General features: G+C 31.7%; 1 protein-coding gene across 1 annotated transcript; it reads left to right on the top strand.

Annotated features, from left to right (window-relative positions):
* Window positions 1-8,321: 8,321 nt before the first annotated feature.
* MS3_00006106 (uncharacterized protein) lies at window positions 8,322-14,111 on the top strand (the record flags this gene model as incomplete). Its single annotated transcript, XM_012936228.3, has 2 exons — window positions 8,322-9,163; window positions 14,093-14,111. Exons 1-2 carry the CDS (start codon window positions 8,748-8,750, stop codon window positions 14,109-14,111), a joined length of 435 nt encoding a protein of 144 aa, XP_012791682.3. The 5' UTR covers window positions 8,322-8,747.
* Between the last annotated feature and the right edge of the window lie 1,128 nt (window positions 14,112-15,239).

Here is a 15,239-nt window from a genome sequence, read left to right as displayed (position 1 = left end):
CCGTTTCATCCTATTGTGAGACTCCTCAACATATGCTCACTCGTGACTGACTTCAAGAGGTATTTCCTGGAGTTCTAGTGAGAAGCAGTGACCAGTGTAGTTCAACCGGGTCTGTTGTGAGATATCAGCTCACTGAAGACAATAGTGGCGCAATTTCGTGGATTGATGGAAGTTAGACATTAACACCGTTGAATGCCGGCTCAGTGGTCTAGTGATTAGGCGTTCGCGCACGAGAGTGATAGGTCCTGGGTTCGGATCCCTCGAGCGGGATCGTGGATGCGCATTGCTGACGAGTCCAACAATCGAACTCCAGTGCTTCCAGGTTTTTCATGGTGATATAGCTTCAATTGACTCATGATCTCAACTAATGAATATTACTAATAATATCTACATACCCCTTCTGATACATATATTTAAATTATATTTATAAAAAATCCAAAGGTTCGACGAATTTTGTACTGCTAGGTAATTAACATTGTTGAACAGAACGTTCTAAATCTAGTTGTAATACACTTTCTGTTATTTATTAACATCCAATTTCTCATAAATAAATAAATATGATCAGAATCCTAGTCGAAAATACAACAAGAATTTATAACATACTGAAAAACAAATGATTCGATTAGAGTTTCACTTGTTCTTTGCTTTGAAGTGATAACATACAATGAATAAGATATTCAGTAATTGTTGACCTATTGTAGTAAAGCATCACTTCACTTCATTTTGAATTACACCATATGGTAGATTATATTTGATCATTATTGTAAATTATCACATGAACTTAGTTGTTATAATTTGAAAAGATCGGTAATATTTTAATAATTAAAATAATGTTTTTGTAATGTCTGTGAAATAGCGGCAAGACTATAATTTATGGACGAACCAATCACGTATAAAATAACAGGTCTTGGATAAATAGAGTTTTAGCATTATAGCTGATGTCAGTTCGTGATGAAAACCCGAAATTTAGTTCCTACACTCAATCATCAACTACAAATTATAATTCTATTTCCTCACACGGGTTCATAACCTTCATTTGGTCCTAGTTATTAGGTGGACACTCTGAAGGTCAGTCTAGCGTCGCTTAAAGGTCATCTGTAAGTTATAGTCTCACCTGACATAACTTTTTATACTAAGTCACAAAACGTTAAAAAAATTTAATTCTGTTACTCATTGGGATATTACAAATAAATTACCTATCTAATGGTCAATTTATTTGTAATGATCAAGTTAAACTTTGATAATGGTATCTCAATACTATTTCTAGTTTACTATCATTTACAACACGACAAACAACTCTCAACTGAAACAGATTTCACCCATGTACAAGTCTTTGTAAATTAGCTGAACATTATTATTTCAAAGTGCGATAATCGAGATATTGTTAGATACACTAATATACGCTAAAGATAATGAAAGATAATATGGAATCCACAAATACCATTTCTAATGCTGAAATAACCATGATAAAGTTTAATAGAACAAAGCTGTATTCAATTCAAGAAAACTATTAAAATTTAAGTATTTGTTAATCTACTAAAAAAAACATTCTGTATAGGATGATGCGTACTGACCTTTAAACTAGTCATGAAAAACATTCAACATACTAGTGGGGTATTTTCAAGATAAATAATGAATAACAAAAGTAATAATTTAGTTGTTGTTGGTAATGTTGACTGAATTTCTATCAGTCTTTGATGACATATGTGTATCCTGTGAAAAATGTCTCAATATAGCCATTTTCACGACTTTTCGTAGAATAGACGGATTTCTGACTGTCAGTGAAATCCTAATCGTGCATTTTATTCTATTTGGGACTTATAAGCTGGATTTACCTGGTTCCCAGACTTGACGTTTACACCGTAAGTTGAAAGCAGTACCTTTAACTTCAAAAATCCAACTCGTTATTCACTGAGTTACTGAATCCAGATAGCAACTTACTTATTTGACAGATGTGATACTTATATCATTATTAGAAGGGATTTGAACCGCATATATATGGCTCAAAATCGTTTGCAATGGCTCATGTGCATCCACTCTGTGTTCTCCAAAATTCTAATCTTCTGACTTCTTCATGTCCCTTTTCTTCTCTTTCCAAATTTATTTCACTGGATCATACTCCTTGAATCACATCTTCAAACCCTAATCTTTCCGATTACTGTTTATACTTTTAGTACCTCTACCACAATTGGATTTGAATCGACAATTGTATTTGTGTGCTAATGTGGTATATCGAACTCGCGACGTTTCTTAAATAGCGAAATGTTGATAGTTATATATTCCTTTGTTATAAAACTTGTAAATGTGATCTCAAAATGGAACAATAATACAGAGACTCAAAAAAATAATAAACTGGACTTGGGGACCTAATGATCATTTTACAGTTAACATTATGAGTGATAGTTGAGTTAGTTTCAAGATATATATGCTCCCAGGCCATGTGAAAATAAGTAGCAAGGAGTTATTAGAGAGGGAGAAGTTATTTGTAAAATATCAGCGAAAGAATTCGAAGTGAATCCAGCGTTTCGTTTGGCAATCTGGTACCAGCTTATTTAAGTAAGGAGTTATGTCGTTAAAAACCATATAAAACAAAGAAGCAGACATTATTTTCTGCAGTAATGCTTAATGATCTAATAATAAACGAAACTCAAAAAGGCATATCCAAATATTGCAATGACATTGAAAACGATTTTGTTATGACTCAACTAAATTATAAAAATAGCTTTTACATAGGGTAACTTCTAATATGAAAAAATGGTTCCAACTTGGACTGGGTAGGTTAAACAAAACCATTACAGAACAATACTTCAACAGAGAACGTATCATATGACCTTTCATGTATCAAAAAGATTGGTAAATAAGTAACTACCGCAGTATATATAATATTGTATTAAATAGAACAATCACTACAAATGGATTTACACACACCGTACTTGATATTTCGTACTTCAATAAGCAAGTAAGAAAAATCTGATCGATAATCGTTAGTTAGTAATCAATTTTTACCAAATATCTTTAGTCTAGCTTTAATGCTGAGATGTTCCAATTATGTTTTGTAAACAAAGAACGGAAGCAGAATTTCACCAAATTACCTAAATTATTATACTCAGTAACTATTCAGAATACCGTGAAAGTAAAATCCACCAAACTATGTACAAACAAATACATTAATAGACATTAATGACATTGTGAACGAAGAAGAAATACTTATATTGGTTTGCCATTGAGTATTTAAATTATGCTATGGTAACTAGACCTCACTGCTGATCGACAAGATTTTAAAAATGAATTAGTGTAGAAAAAACTGTCTATGTACTTCTGATTGTTATAAGTTATGAAACAACTAAAAAACAAGGGGGGGGGAGAAATGGTCAATTATTTCATTATAAATTTTTCTCAGTAGATATTGATATGAAGGATCCATTTATTCCGGTATTAAGGTTTGTGTAAGAATTGTGAAATAAAATAAAATAACTAATCAATTTTCCATGATTTTTTTTAAAAAGCTGTTTTACAGCTGTTATTACACTACAATGTTAACTGTGTTTTGACTGAACTGAATCCAATAGAGTAAGATATACAAATAGCACAATATGAACAAAACTGATAAAATAAATCAATAATTAAAAAGAAAAATAAAACGATGAACTAATTGAAAGTTACGGAGGTCAAACCTATAAAGATACTAAAAAAAAGAAGAAAAACATACTGAATAAAGAAAACGCATATTTTTTTTCTCAGAATCATAATTAAAGAAAAAAAGACAATTATTGATTAAATGTACGTTTTTATTTTTACAAAATACAATTGAGAATAAATTGTATATCTATGTCAATTAGTAGAAATTCTTCAATTATAGTTTACTCATAGAGTTTATTTCATGTAATCGTTAAAGAAAAAAACAAAACAAAAGTGTATACAACTTCAAGGAACTAGTTCTATTGAGTCGGGTTTTAAATAAACTGAATTAAGTTAGTTAATGGTATTGAATGTTATTAGACTTTATACAACGTGTGGATCTTTGAAAGGATTGAGTAATAAATAGTCATCCTTGGTAACATAGTTCATGTATACTAAACAAGAATGAAATTACACTATGGTTACCATTGTATGTACTTAGGTTATTTATTAAACTAATTAATCAGTAGGAACTAATAATTAAGAACCAACATATAAGATGGTACATAATAGCATGGTTTGACGTGTTGCACTTGAAAAATAAATAGTTTCATTTTGATGTTTATATATGTAAAGATAAACAAAATAAGAGAAAAGATGGATTGTGTCTAGCAGTGAAATTTAGGACGTACAATTCGTCGTATTTGGGACTTATTAGCTGAATGTATCTAAATCCAAGTATTGATGTACCCAGAAGAAATAAATGGGCAAAAGCTGGAAAGCATCCAATGAATGATTAATAAGCTATTTATTTTCAAGACATAAAATTTTTGTGAAATGTTTCATTATATCTATTTTAAATAGAAACTATTATTCAGATAACAATTACACTAACTAAATTAATGAAGATTTGTTCAGTCTCCTTGAAGTATAATTTGAGGACCAAAAATAAAAGATTTATGACTAAAATAAATGTTGTTATCTTTATCTGGCCATATTTCTGATGTAGCTTACTCAGCTGATCAGTAACGATAACAGAATCCCCACTTTACTGGTGTTTACTTGATGATTTTGTTGTGAAATAACGCAACATCAATCGTTGTTTCTACAGCATTCTTTAACAAAAGATTTTTCACCTCCAGAAGGTAAAAATATCATACAAAAAATCTACTGTTATACTAACAACGATGTCATTGGGAGCATACAGCGAAATAGGAACCTAAAAGAGGAAGCACACAAGCAGAGAGTAGCAGAGATTATATTTTTATTATGAAGTGTAGGTTTTCTTTGACCTGCATATTCGTCAGAACTACAAATTAATGGTAAGTTGACAGGTTTCTAGCAGTTTCAATATACATTAGCCTTAGTTTCAGTGATAAAACTGATTGAAGTCCGTGCTCGATTAAATTTAATTTTAACCACGAAGACTGCATCAAAATGTAATAAGTATCGCTAATCAGGCCATTCAGAAATGTATTTTGTGTGTAACTAAAGGTTTTGAACAAACACATTGAAACCTAAGACGAAAAGTATGAACGGAAACACTATTTTTCCTAAGCATTGAAAAATATATAGTAACCTAATAGATAATTTTAATGAACTATTTGAAATATATTTAATCCGAGAATGATTTTAATCACGAACTGACATCAACTTCAAGAATATAAAAAGGTAGGATGCATTGAACAACATCCTCTTTTAGTTTGAGACCTTTTAATAGTATTCTCTTTTGCATACTTACATGATATTCAACACAAATAAGATCTTTAATCATCACAGAAAACGAGATTTTTCAACCAATGAATCTGAATCCGGTTGTTCATACTTTCAGTTTCATTCATAGTTGACCGTTGTCTAATAGGGTACTACTGTGGTGTGTGCCACTGATGTCGACAAATATAAGTAGTATACATCATCAATCGAAAGTAGGTAGAAGGTTAAGAAGATCGAAGAGAGAACGAGAACAAAGAATTATTGGTGTGGGGACGAAAGAACAATGAAGTCTGAGACGATTGATTAACATTTCTCAAATGAAGTATTTATTGTATGGTTCTTAGACTTTACTAAGCGATTCTGTAATTTTGTGTTAAATCACTTTCGATTGTCTCTACTTATCTTCTAGTTCACTACATTACTAATAACCGTCTTACTTAATTTATACTTAGTTGACAACATAAGTTATGGCTAACTATCGGAAACTCAGGGAATTCATTCCTAAACCAATCAATCATAAATATGAGATAATTTTTCATTGTGTTGTTGACCATACATGAATTTTATGACACAAGATATTTGAATACTGGATATTTGGAATAAATAGTATTTTAAGTTAAATGCTTTAATCTAGATAGTTTTATTGAATAGTCTATTCTTCTATAAATAACGACTTTCCCTTTGAAGGGTGAAAACAACACATTAAAAAGGATGAATGTCCCATTTTTTTTACTAATTAATTAGGAAACGAAAGCTATTGTTCCATGTTGTATAGATGACTGTTGGAAAGTCACAACATTTATGTTTAGCAAGATTTTACGTTATTCTTTGATTTCAGTTAAGGCTATACCTATATTAAAATTACAAAATCACATTATGAATAGATTTTACTTCAGAGAATATGATTAAAATGGTGTTGAAATGTTGTTTCTATAGACGATGAACATGATCACTAGGAATATGTTCTGATATATAACAATTAATATTATGATACCTTTTGAAATTTTGTAGCCTTTGAGTTGCGATTGATTATTGAAATTTTTACTGTGCTAAACAATATATCCATTAAGAGTCAGTGAAAATCCTGTTAACCAAAAAATCAATGAAAAAAATCATCACTCAAAAATGACCATTTTAATTAGTGACAGATTATTGATTATGCGAAATCTGGCTATAATATATTAGCTTCCTTTTATGCACTACGTATTACTTGAATTAATGATGTGTTTCAAATAGGTAAGTGACTCAAATGTTTAAGCTAAGTTCTGAAAGTCCTAATTGATGAAAAACGTGATAAGCCCTAAAGAGTACATATTTATAATGACGCGAAAGGGTTAATAATATTCAAGAAACCAGTGTGCATTTTGAGAATATTCGTGGTCACGTACAAACACGTTTAAAAATACCCAAAAATTTATTTTAGGTTTGGAAGATATATCCAAGCCATTGAGAAGTTTAGTCATAATCACTGCTGTTTCCACAGCTTTTCGGAAGCCATTCCACGCCGCCTCGGGGTGGGCATCACTTAAATGGCTGCCTTACTGTTTTTCTAATTGTTCTTGAAATATATTTTTAGCTTGACTATCATTAAGTAGCACCCTAAGAGGTTTCCTTGTAGCATCTTTTCTACGTCCAGTAAGACGTAAACAAATACGCACTCGCACTAGAGCATGATGTGAATCTAAGCATGTGCTCCAGAATGAGCGACAGTCTTCCATGAAGCCCCACCATCGGTGAAGAAGCCGACAAAATTCATTCCTATGGCCACTATAATCAACAATGCGAGCATGTTCGGGGTGCGATTCTCCCTCTCGAAATGCAAAATGTTGCTTCAGGATTGGGTGGCATCGACACCCGAACTAATGACAAGGAGTGAAGTAGTTGAGCGTGTCGACAGATACACTTATCTTGGGAGTCTCATCAGCCCTTGTAGTCTGATGTGTGACGAAATCTCAGCACGGATACAGAAAGCTCGACTAGCTTTTACCAACTTGCGTCATTTATGGCGTAGGCGAGATATCCGTCTATCAACCAAAGGACGTGTTTACTGCGCAGCAGTTCGTTCCGTCCTACTTTATGGCTGTAAAACATGGCCGGTAAAAGTAGAGGATATTCGTAGGTTACTAGTATTTGATCATAGGTGTCTTCGAAATATTGCTCGTATATCCTGGGACCATCGAGTAAGTAACGCAGTTGTTAGGAAACGGGTACTAGGTGAGGATGGCAAATCAATTGATGAAGTAGTGAAACTTCATCAGTTGAGATGGCTTGGACACGTGTTACGTATGCCCAACGACCGACTGCCTCGATGTGCGATGTTCAGTGGTATAGGAGTAGGTTGGAAGAAAGTTAGAGGCGGCCAGACCAAAACATGGCACAAATCTATGAAGTCACTGACAAGTGGACTGAGCCATGTTGGTAGGTGTAGACTACCCGGTTGAGATCAGCGAGATGATAGCAACCAATGGTTGGAGACCTTGAATAACATGGCTCAAAATCGTTTGCAATGACACAGGTGCATCCACTCTTTGTGTTCTCCAAATTCTAATCTTCTGAATTCTTCCTGTCCCCTTTTTTTCTCTTTCCAAATTTATTTCACTGGATTATACTCTTCAAATAACATCGTCAAACCCTAATTTTTCCGATTACTGCTTATACTCTTACTACCTCTACCACTACGGAATTTGAATCGACAACTGCATCTCTGTACTAATGTGGTATGTCAACTCAAACTGATGTACGTACTTACGATGTTCTACGTTGTTACTGGCTGACTGAATGGTTTACTGACTTATAATTTATAACCTCCCCTCTCCTAAACTATCTACTGATCAAAAGTATCATATTCACTGTTGGTCCCAAGATATATTTATACAGTATTCAATTCGGAAAGACTTTTTCTCATTGAATACTGTTATTACCAACCAATTAAAAAATAATGAAATTATATAAAATTTGGACTTTTAAAATGAAACAGTAATAATTCATGTAAGGGAAATAAACATATAAAAATATCCTAAATAATGATTGGATGATTTCAATATTAATATACTTTTAAACTTTTACTCAAATATGTTACCTTATTGATGTGAACACGTAAACACATTAGAAAATATTATGTGGTCATAATAGTTTCTATTCGTTAATCATTCTCTTATCAGTCAAAATAAAGAGGATGTCAATTTCATTAATGTACCACCCCCTTTCATAAGCATTAATATATATATAACAACGACATTAAGTATATTACTGTTTTGATAATTATTGTTAATTTTACTTATTTAGAATAAAAAATAATTTATGTTTGCTGATAAGTAACAAAAGGATAGTACAGCAAAATACAATCTCGTAGAAACACATTTTCAAAAGACTAAATCTTAATTAATTTTAACAAAAAACAATTAGTAATAATAACTATGAGACAAAAGTGTCTACGAAATTCTAATCGTTATTTCCATTTTCAATGGATCTGTTCAATAATGATTATAATTATAACTGTAATTATAATACCTAAGAAAACATTTTCAATGACTATACAACATAGTCAAAAACCAAATGATTTCTATGGTGTTATTAATAATGATGATAATGATGCTGATGATTCAACTCTTAGCAGTAATAATAATTATCAAAGATATTTGAGTGAACAATCATTCAATCCATATCAACATGAACTAATCAAATATCCTAATAGTATTACATATAAACGTGGTCCAGCTCCCTTAGCAACATCATTTAGAAATTCACCATCATTTTCGTTTAATGGTGATATGCGTTCAATTTCTAATTTAAGACATATGATGTCTGGTGCTAATCCATTAACAGCATTTGGGTAATTTGATTTAATTAGTGTTCATTTAAATGAGAAATGGAAAACAGAATTTTTTTTAAAAAAAGAAAAAAAACATCTTGTTAAATTAACATCAATTTTGTTATTCATAAGAGAAGAAAAAAGATTAGTAATCAATAAAATATCCCTCCTAGTAACTGTTTGTTATAAAGGATACTTTGAAAAAAAATACAGAAAATAAATGAAATAATAAATTAATGAATAGATAGTTTCTTTTTTTTTGTGTTGCTTTAATCATAATTTGAGTAGAAATGAAAGTATAGTAGTGAAGCAAAGGGTAATAAGGAAAAAGTTTGGAATTAATTTAGGAATTATACTTTTGGATGTACTTTTAATGTTAATTTGTAAGTAACATTACCAGGGTTTAAGTTGATAATTTTGAATAAATTGAGTATTGGATAGATTGTTATAAATAATAAATTATATATTTGTTGTAATAATTCATTAATTAGAGAAATTACATTTTCTGACGTTTCATGATTCAGTGTAAGCCATTTGTTATTCTTTGAAGAAATGTCTTACACTGAGTCACGAAACGTCAGGAAATTTGATTTTTCTACGCATTTGGATATTACAAATATCTTAATTTATTTGTAATGCTAATTGTTTAAATGAGTAAAAAAACCGAATCAAACAAGTGATAATTAACAAAAACAACATTCCAAATAAATGATAGGATACTATGATTACTCTAAACAAAGATGAATAGCGGCATAGCAGTGATTACTGTTTTGTGTATATATTTTTTTTAAGTTTTCTTTCGAAATAATATTCCTATGCATTATGTTAAGCAATTCTAATAGTTTTCTATCATTTAAATTGTTTTCCTCAAGTCAAAGAAATATATTAGAAAGTTCCAGGAAATAAATTTTTTTACAATGAACATATGAGAATCACTGAATATCTTATTTTATGAAACTATTCTAGTTGTAAGGTAGTCAAGACAGCTTTTATTGCAAATGTACACCAGTTGAATAACTTTCTGAAACTAAAAAGTGATAAAAAGCTGTTTCCTGTTAGTTATAGACAAATTTAGTTTTCTCATCTTTAAGCTCAAAAAAGGCTTAATCTAAAGCATTTATTAACTCATAGTAAGCAATAATAGCTTTACAGTTCTGTATGTGAATATATGATAGTTTACATTTGCAACTTGATAAGTTTGCAAAATATACCGTAATCATTATCTAACATCATCATTTGTAGTTGATTTATTGACGACATAATAAACACTAAAGTTCAATTTTAGGAATTCATCTAGAAGCTAATCGGCTGAATGTTCATGATTATTCTTTAGATTGCTAGTATATTAATACTTATTTTCATGAATGGATCAATGTTAGACCACCATTAAAAACTTGAAAGCACTGGATGGCCATTTCGTTGTATCCCGGTTCAGTGGTCTAGAGGTTAAGCATTCGCACACGAGACTGAAGGTCATGGATTCGAGTCCCGTGTGCGGAATAGTGGATGCGCACTGCAGAGGAGTCCTATACTAGGACGAAGTAGTCGTCCAGTGCTTCCAGGTTTACAATGGTGGTCTAAAATTGATCGATTCATGATCTCAATTAAAACTCATCCATTTCTACAACCATATACTGATACTTATTTTCAAGTTAATATCAGTTTGTGATCAACGAATTAGCCTACCCCCAAACTTATTTATCTAAATAATACTCAATAAACAAAAACAAAAACAGTAGAACTATTCAAAATGAATCGGATATAAATGAAACAAAAAATGGAAAGTTTTCTCAAGATAAATACAGTATATCAATAAAAGTATGATACATTTAGAACTTTAGTTAATTTACTTTTAGTGACAATTAACCGATATATGTCTATAATAATAAATAAGAATTCACCAGGTTTCATTGATTTCCGCTAATAATGATTTCATTCCATTACATATCACTACTTCATTGGAATCAATATATTTCTATATTTTTCTTTACTGTTACACATAAATTAAAATAATACGTTAATAATAGTAGGTGTCGTTGTTATTGTACATGTTGATGTGACATTTGTTAATTCATTAGCTTTAATACACACCACAAATACGTATATGTTAATGGTTATATTTATAAATAACATTTACAATATACAATCATAACGCGTATTGATCATTGAATTCATTAAAAGGTAGAGAATATACATACATATATGTATTTGAAATGATGATGGATATTCTCAGCTCAGGTAGGATTTAGAACAACATATATAAGCGAACAATGTTGTCTTCGATTAGATCCTCATCAGGCTTTACTCTAATTTTGTAAATGTTATCTCATTGTCTATATTTTTTCTGATCATTGACCTATTACCGATTATGTTACATCGATTTAAGCCTTTATTATCCTTATCAAAACTAGTACACCTGTCATCATACTATCAATTTGTACTTTTCACTTATTATGTAATCTTTCTTCGTTGTTATCATTGACTCATAAACTACCTTGATTGGTTTATTAATTTCATATATGCATATAAATATTACTGTATATTAGAGTAAAGCCTGATCAGATAGGATTTGTCAAATTAAAGGAAGAAAGTGTATAACTTGGAAAAAATACTTTCGATTTGTCGTACTATACGATACAAAATTATAAATAAATTTTTTTTTCATGGTTGTTAAAGATTGCAATTAATCAGTCTGTTATTGACATATGTGCATCCTGTAGCGATTGCCTCGATATTGTCTAAATTCACAAGCAGTATAAGCAAAGATAGATGGTGTCTAGCAATGGAATCCAGGACGCACGTTTCATCCTATGTGGGACTGGTCAGCTGGATGTACTTCCATCCCAGAGTTGATACTCACTCCGGGACTTGAACCCAGTACCGTTCGCTTCAAACGACATCGTGTTACACATTTAGCTGATCAACTGCAGTCCTAAACAGCAATGGGAAGACTCAAACAAGCAATACCAAATTAATTTAAACTTCACCCCATTGCACAAGCAAGTGGTTATCAGGACTCGGTAGATAAGTGGATAGCGCGATGGCGTTTGAAATGAACGGTACTGGGTTCGAGTCCCGGAGTGAAAGTATATCCAGCTGACGAGTGCCAAATAAGATGAAACGCACATCCTGGGTTCCACTGCTAGCCACCGTCCATTTTTTGCTGAACTTTTTTGCCCAACTTGAAACTTTCCTGAAAAATATATTATCAAGTGATATAATATATACAGAAATAATTTCTTTCCTAGTTTCGCATAGTTTTATCAATGTGGATAATTATTTTATCAAAGAAATAAATATAAACTGAAAAAAAGAATTACAACTTTAATCGGTTAACTTTTTTTAGGTCAACTAATGAAGAGAACAGAATATTTTAATTCTGACAACTAGATAGTCATAATTAACTATCCAATAAGTTAGTATGATTTTTGACAATGATGGGAAAGATTAACAGCTCAGAAAGAGGATTTTATAGGTGATCTTTTCTCTAAACAAACAATTAAGGTTTTGCAGTAATACTAATCAACACACAGAAACACACAAGATATACATAACTATCTTTAACAATATATTCGGATAAATAATTCAGTAAAATTAGAGGGTGATAACAAAATGGGGAGAATTTAATAGATTTACATGTTGATATATTATAACATTAACTAAGACAGATATAGTAGTGCACAAATGTTCAATCTTCAGACAGGTAGATAGGCATATTATGAAAGAACTATAGAAATATTTGGAGAATTTCACTTGGGAAATATTCAATCTTTATGTATACCTTTCTTCTAATTTCAAAAAATATACAAGTGAATAACAGGGAGCATTAAATTGACACCATACTTTGACAAAGTGGTTTCTGGTAGAAATCACGTGAATAATCATAAAAAGCTATTCACCTGTGGAAGTGTTAACACAGGCAAAAGAATCCAACGAATCGCCTTTTGTTAGATTGATGACCTTAAGTTTTCAGTGATTCATTTATAAATTACAAAAAGAATTCTTTTTGTAATGGTTTTTTTGTTAATGGTAAGGTCTGTAATTGATCAGTTTACTTTGGCATGTGTGCACCCTAAGAGGATTGTCTCAATATTCCCATTTAGTCGAAAAAATTTTAGTATAGGGGTTGTGGAGACAATTAAGTTTTTTTATTGAGATCATGAACTTAATAATCTCCACCACCCCTATACTAGTAATCAACATGTGCTCACTAGTGACTAGCTTCGTGAGGGAATTCTCGGAGTTCTAGTGAGAAGCCGTGATCAGTGGAGCTAATCCATGTCGGGTAGAGACAGGTATCTACCTCAGTACAATGGAAGTTGGTCGCGCAATTTCGTGGATTGGTTGATGTTAGACACTATCACAATTGGATGCCGGCTCAGAGGTCCAGTAGGTTAAGCGTCTGCGCGCGAGACCGAAGGTCCTGCGTTCGAATCCCGCTCGCGGGATCGTGGATGCGCACTGCTGAGGAGTCCCACAATAGGACGAAACGGCCGCCCAGTGCTTCCAGGTTTCCAAAGGTGGTCTAACACCAATCGGCTCATGATCTCAATCAAAATTTTTTTATTAAAGTTGAATATTGGCTATCAATTGTATTTAAATAAAAGCCTTTACCATCAAAATTCACACCGGTTGCAGAAGCTGATAGCTAACTGAATTCACTACTTCAGTGGATAAAACACTGACGTTAGAAACGATAGACATGGTATTCGAGTCTCAAAGTGAACAACAACATTGAAATATAGGTAATCCCAAGTGACGAGTATCGAATAAGATGAAATAAGCGTCCTGGATTCTCATACTTATCATAAACCAGTTTTAATAATATACTTTAAGCATTGCTGCAGAAACTATTTCATTCTAAAAACAATCATGATCAATTTAACAGATGAAGTATTAATAAAAATATGAATTATAAACTTTTCTATTTCATTATTTATTTATTTTAAGTATTGCTACTAAACGTTGAATTTTCAAACAAATATATAACTAATTCACTCGGTATTGTTTGGCTTGTATCTTCCCATTGAGGTTTAAGACTGAAATTGGTCATTCTGTTATGGCATATGTGCATACTGTGCGTATGCCTCGACATTGCCTTAATTCACAAGCACTTCGTAAGCAATGATGGATAGTGGCTAGCAGTGCCAATAACAGACTGATCAATTGCAGTCTTAAACCTCAATGGGAAGATACAAGCCAAACAATACCATGTGAATTTAAATTCACCCCATTGGACAAGTAAGTGGCTATCAGGACTCAGTAGATGAGTGGATAACGCGATGAAGTTTGAAGCGAATGGTACTGGGTTCGAGTCCCAGAGTGAACATTAACTCTGAGATGCAGGTACATCCAGCTGACGAATCCCAAATAGGACGAAACGCGCGTCCTGGATTCCATTGCTAGCCAATATCCATCATTGCTTACAAAATATATGACTAAGATTAAATTGAATAATATCAGTATTTAAAATATGAATATAGAAAGTGACAGTTTATTCTACATAAACTAACTCTATAATCAAGATATTCTTTTCAAGAAAGATTACTTATAACAGATTCTATTGATACTACTAATTTTTGGCATTAGTTCAAGAGATGTTTTTTACTCAGTTAAAAGTAGATCTAAACAAAGAAGTTATTTGTTTTATTATGTATAAGATACAATCAAAACTTTACATTTATATTTATATCTATTGGAAAATTAATATTTCAATGGAGATTTGATTGTCAAACTGGACAGAAACCATATTTCAATTGACGATTAATCTTAAATAACGTAAAACCTGGCAAAATGGCCATAATTGACTTAAAAGGGAACAAATGAAATTACGAGTTAGAAAGTATGAAGTAATACTCAACTCAAGATAAGAAAAGACTCATCTACACTGATTTTGAGTCATATCAACAAAAGAATCTAACCATCGATACTGAATATTTAGTCGACTCAACAAGAATTCTAGATTTTCCAGCAAGTTCGGATTATCGATTAATGATATCAAATTGCTGTCACTGTCTAGGTTTGGTCGCTAATATTTTTATTATTATTCAACTTTTAAGTTATCCAGAACAGCACATTGAGGTGGCTGTGCCTGAGT

Source organism: Schistosoma haematobium, chromosome 1 (genome assembly GCF_000699445.3).
Source record: "Schistosoma haematobium chromosome 1, whole genome shotgun sequence".
Classification (NCBI taxonomy): domain Eukaryota; kingdom Metazoa; phylum Platyhelminthes; class Trematoda; order Strigeidida; family Schistosomatidae; genus Schistosoma; species Schistosoma haematobium.
Note: the sequence above shows the minus strand (reverse complement) of the source record. Positions and strands in the feature narration are given on the sequence as shown.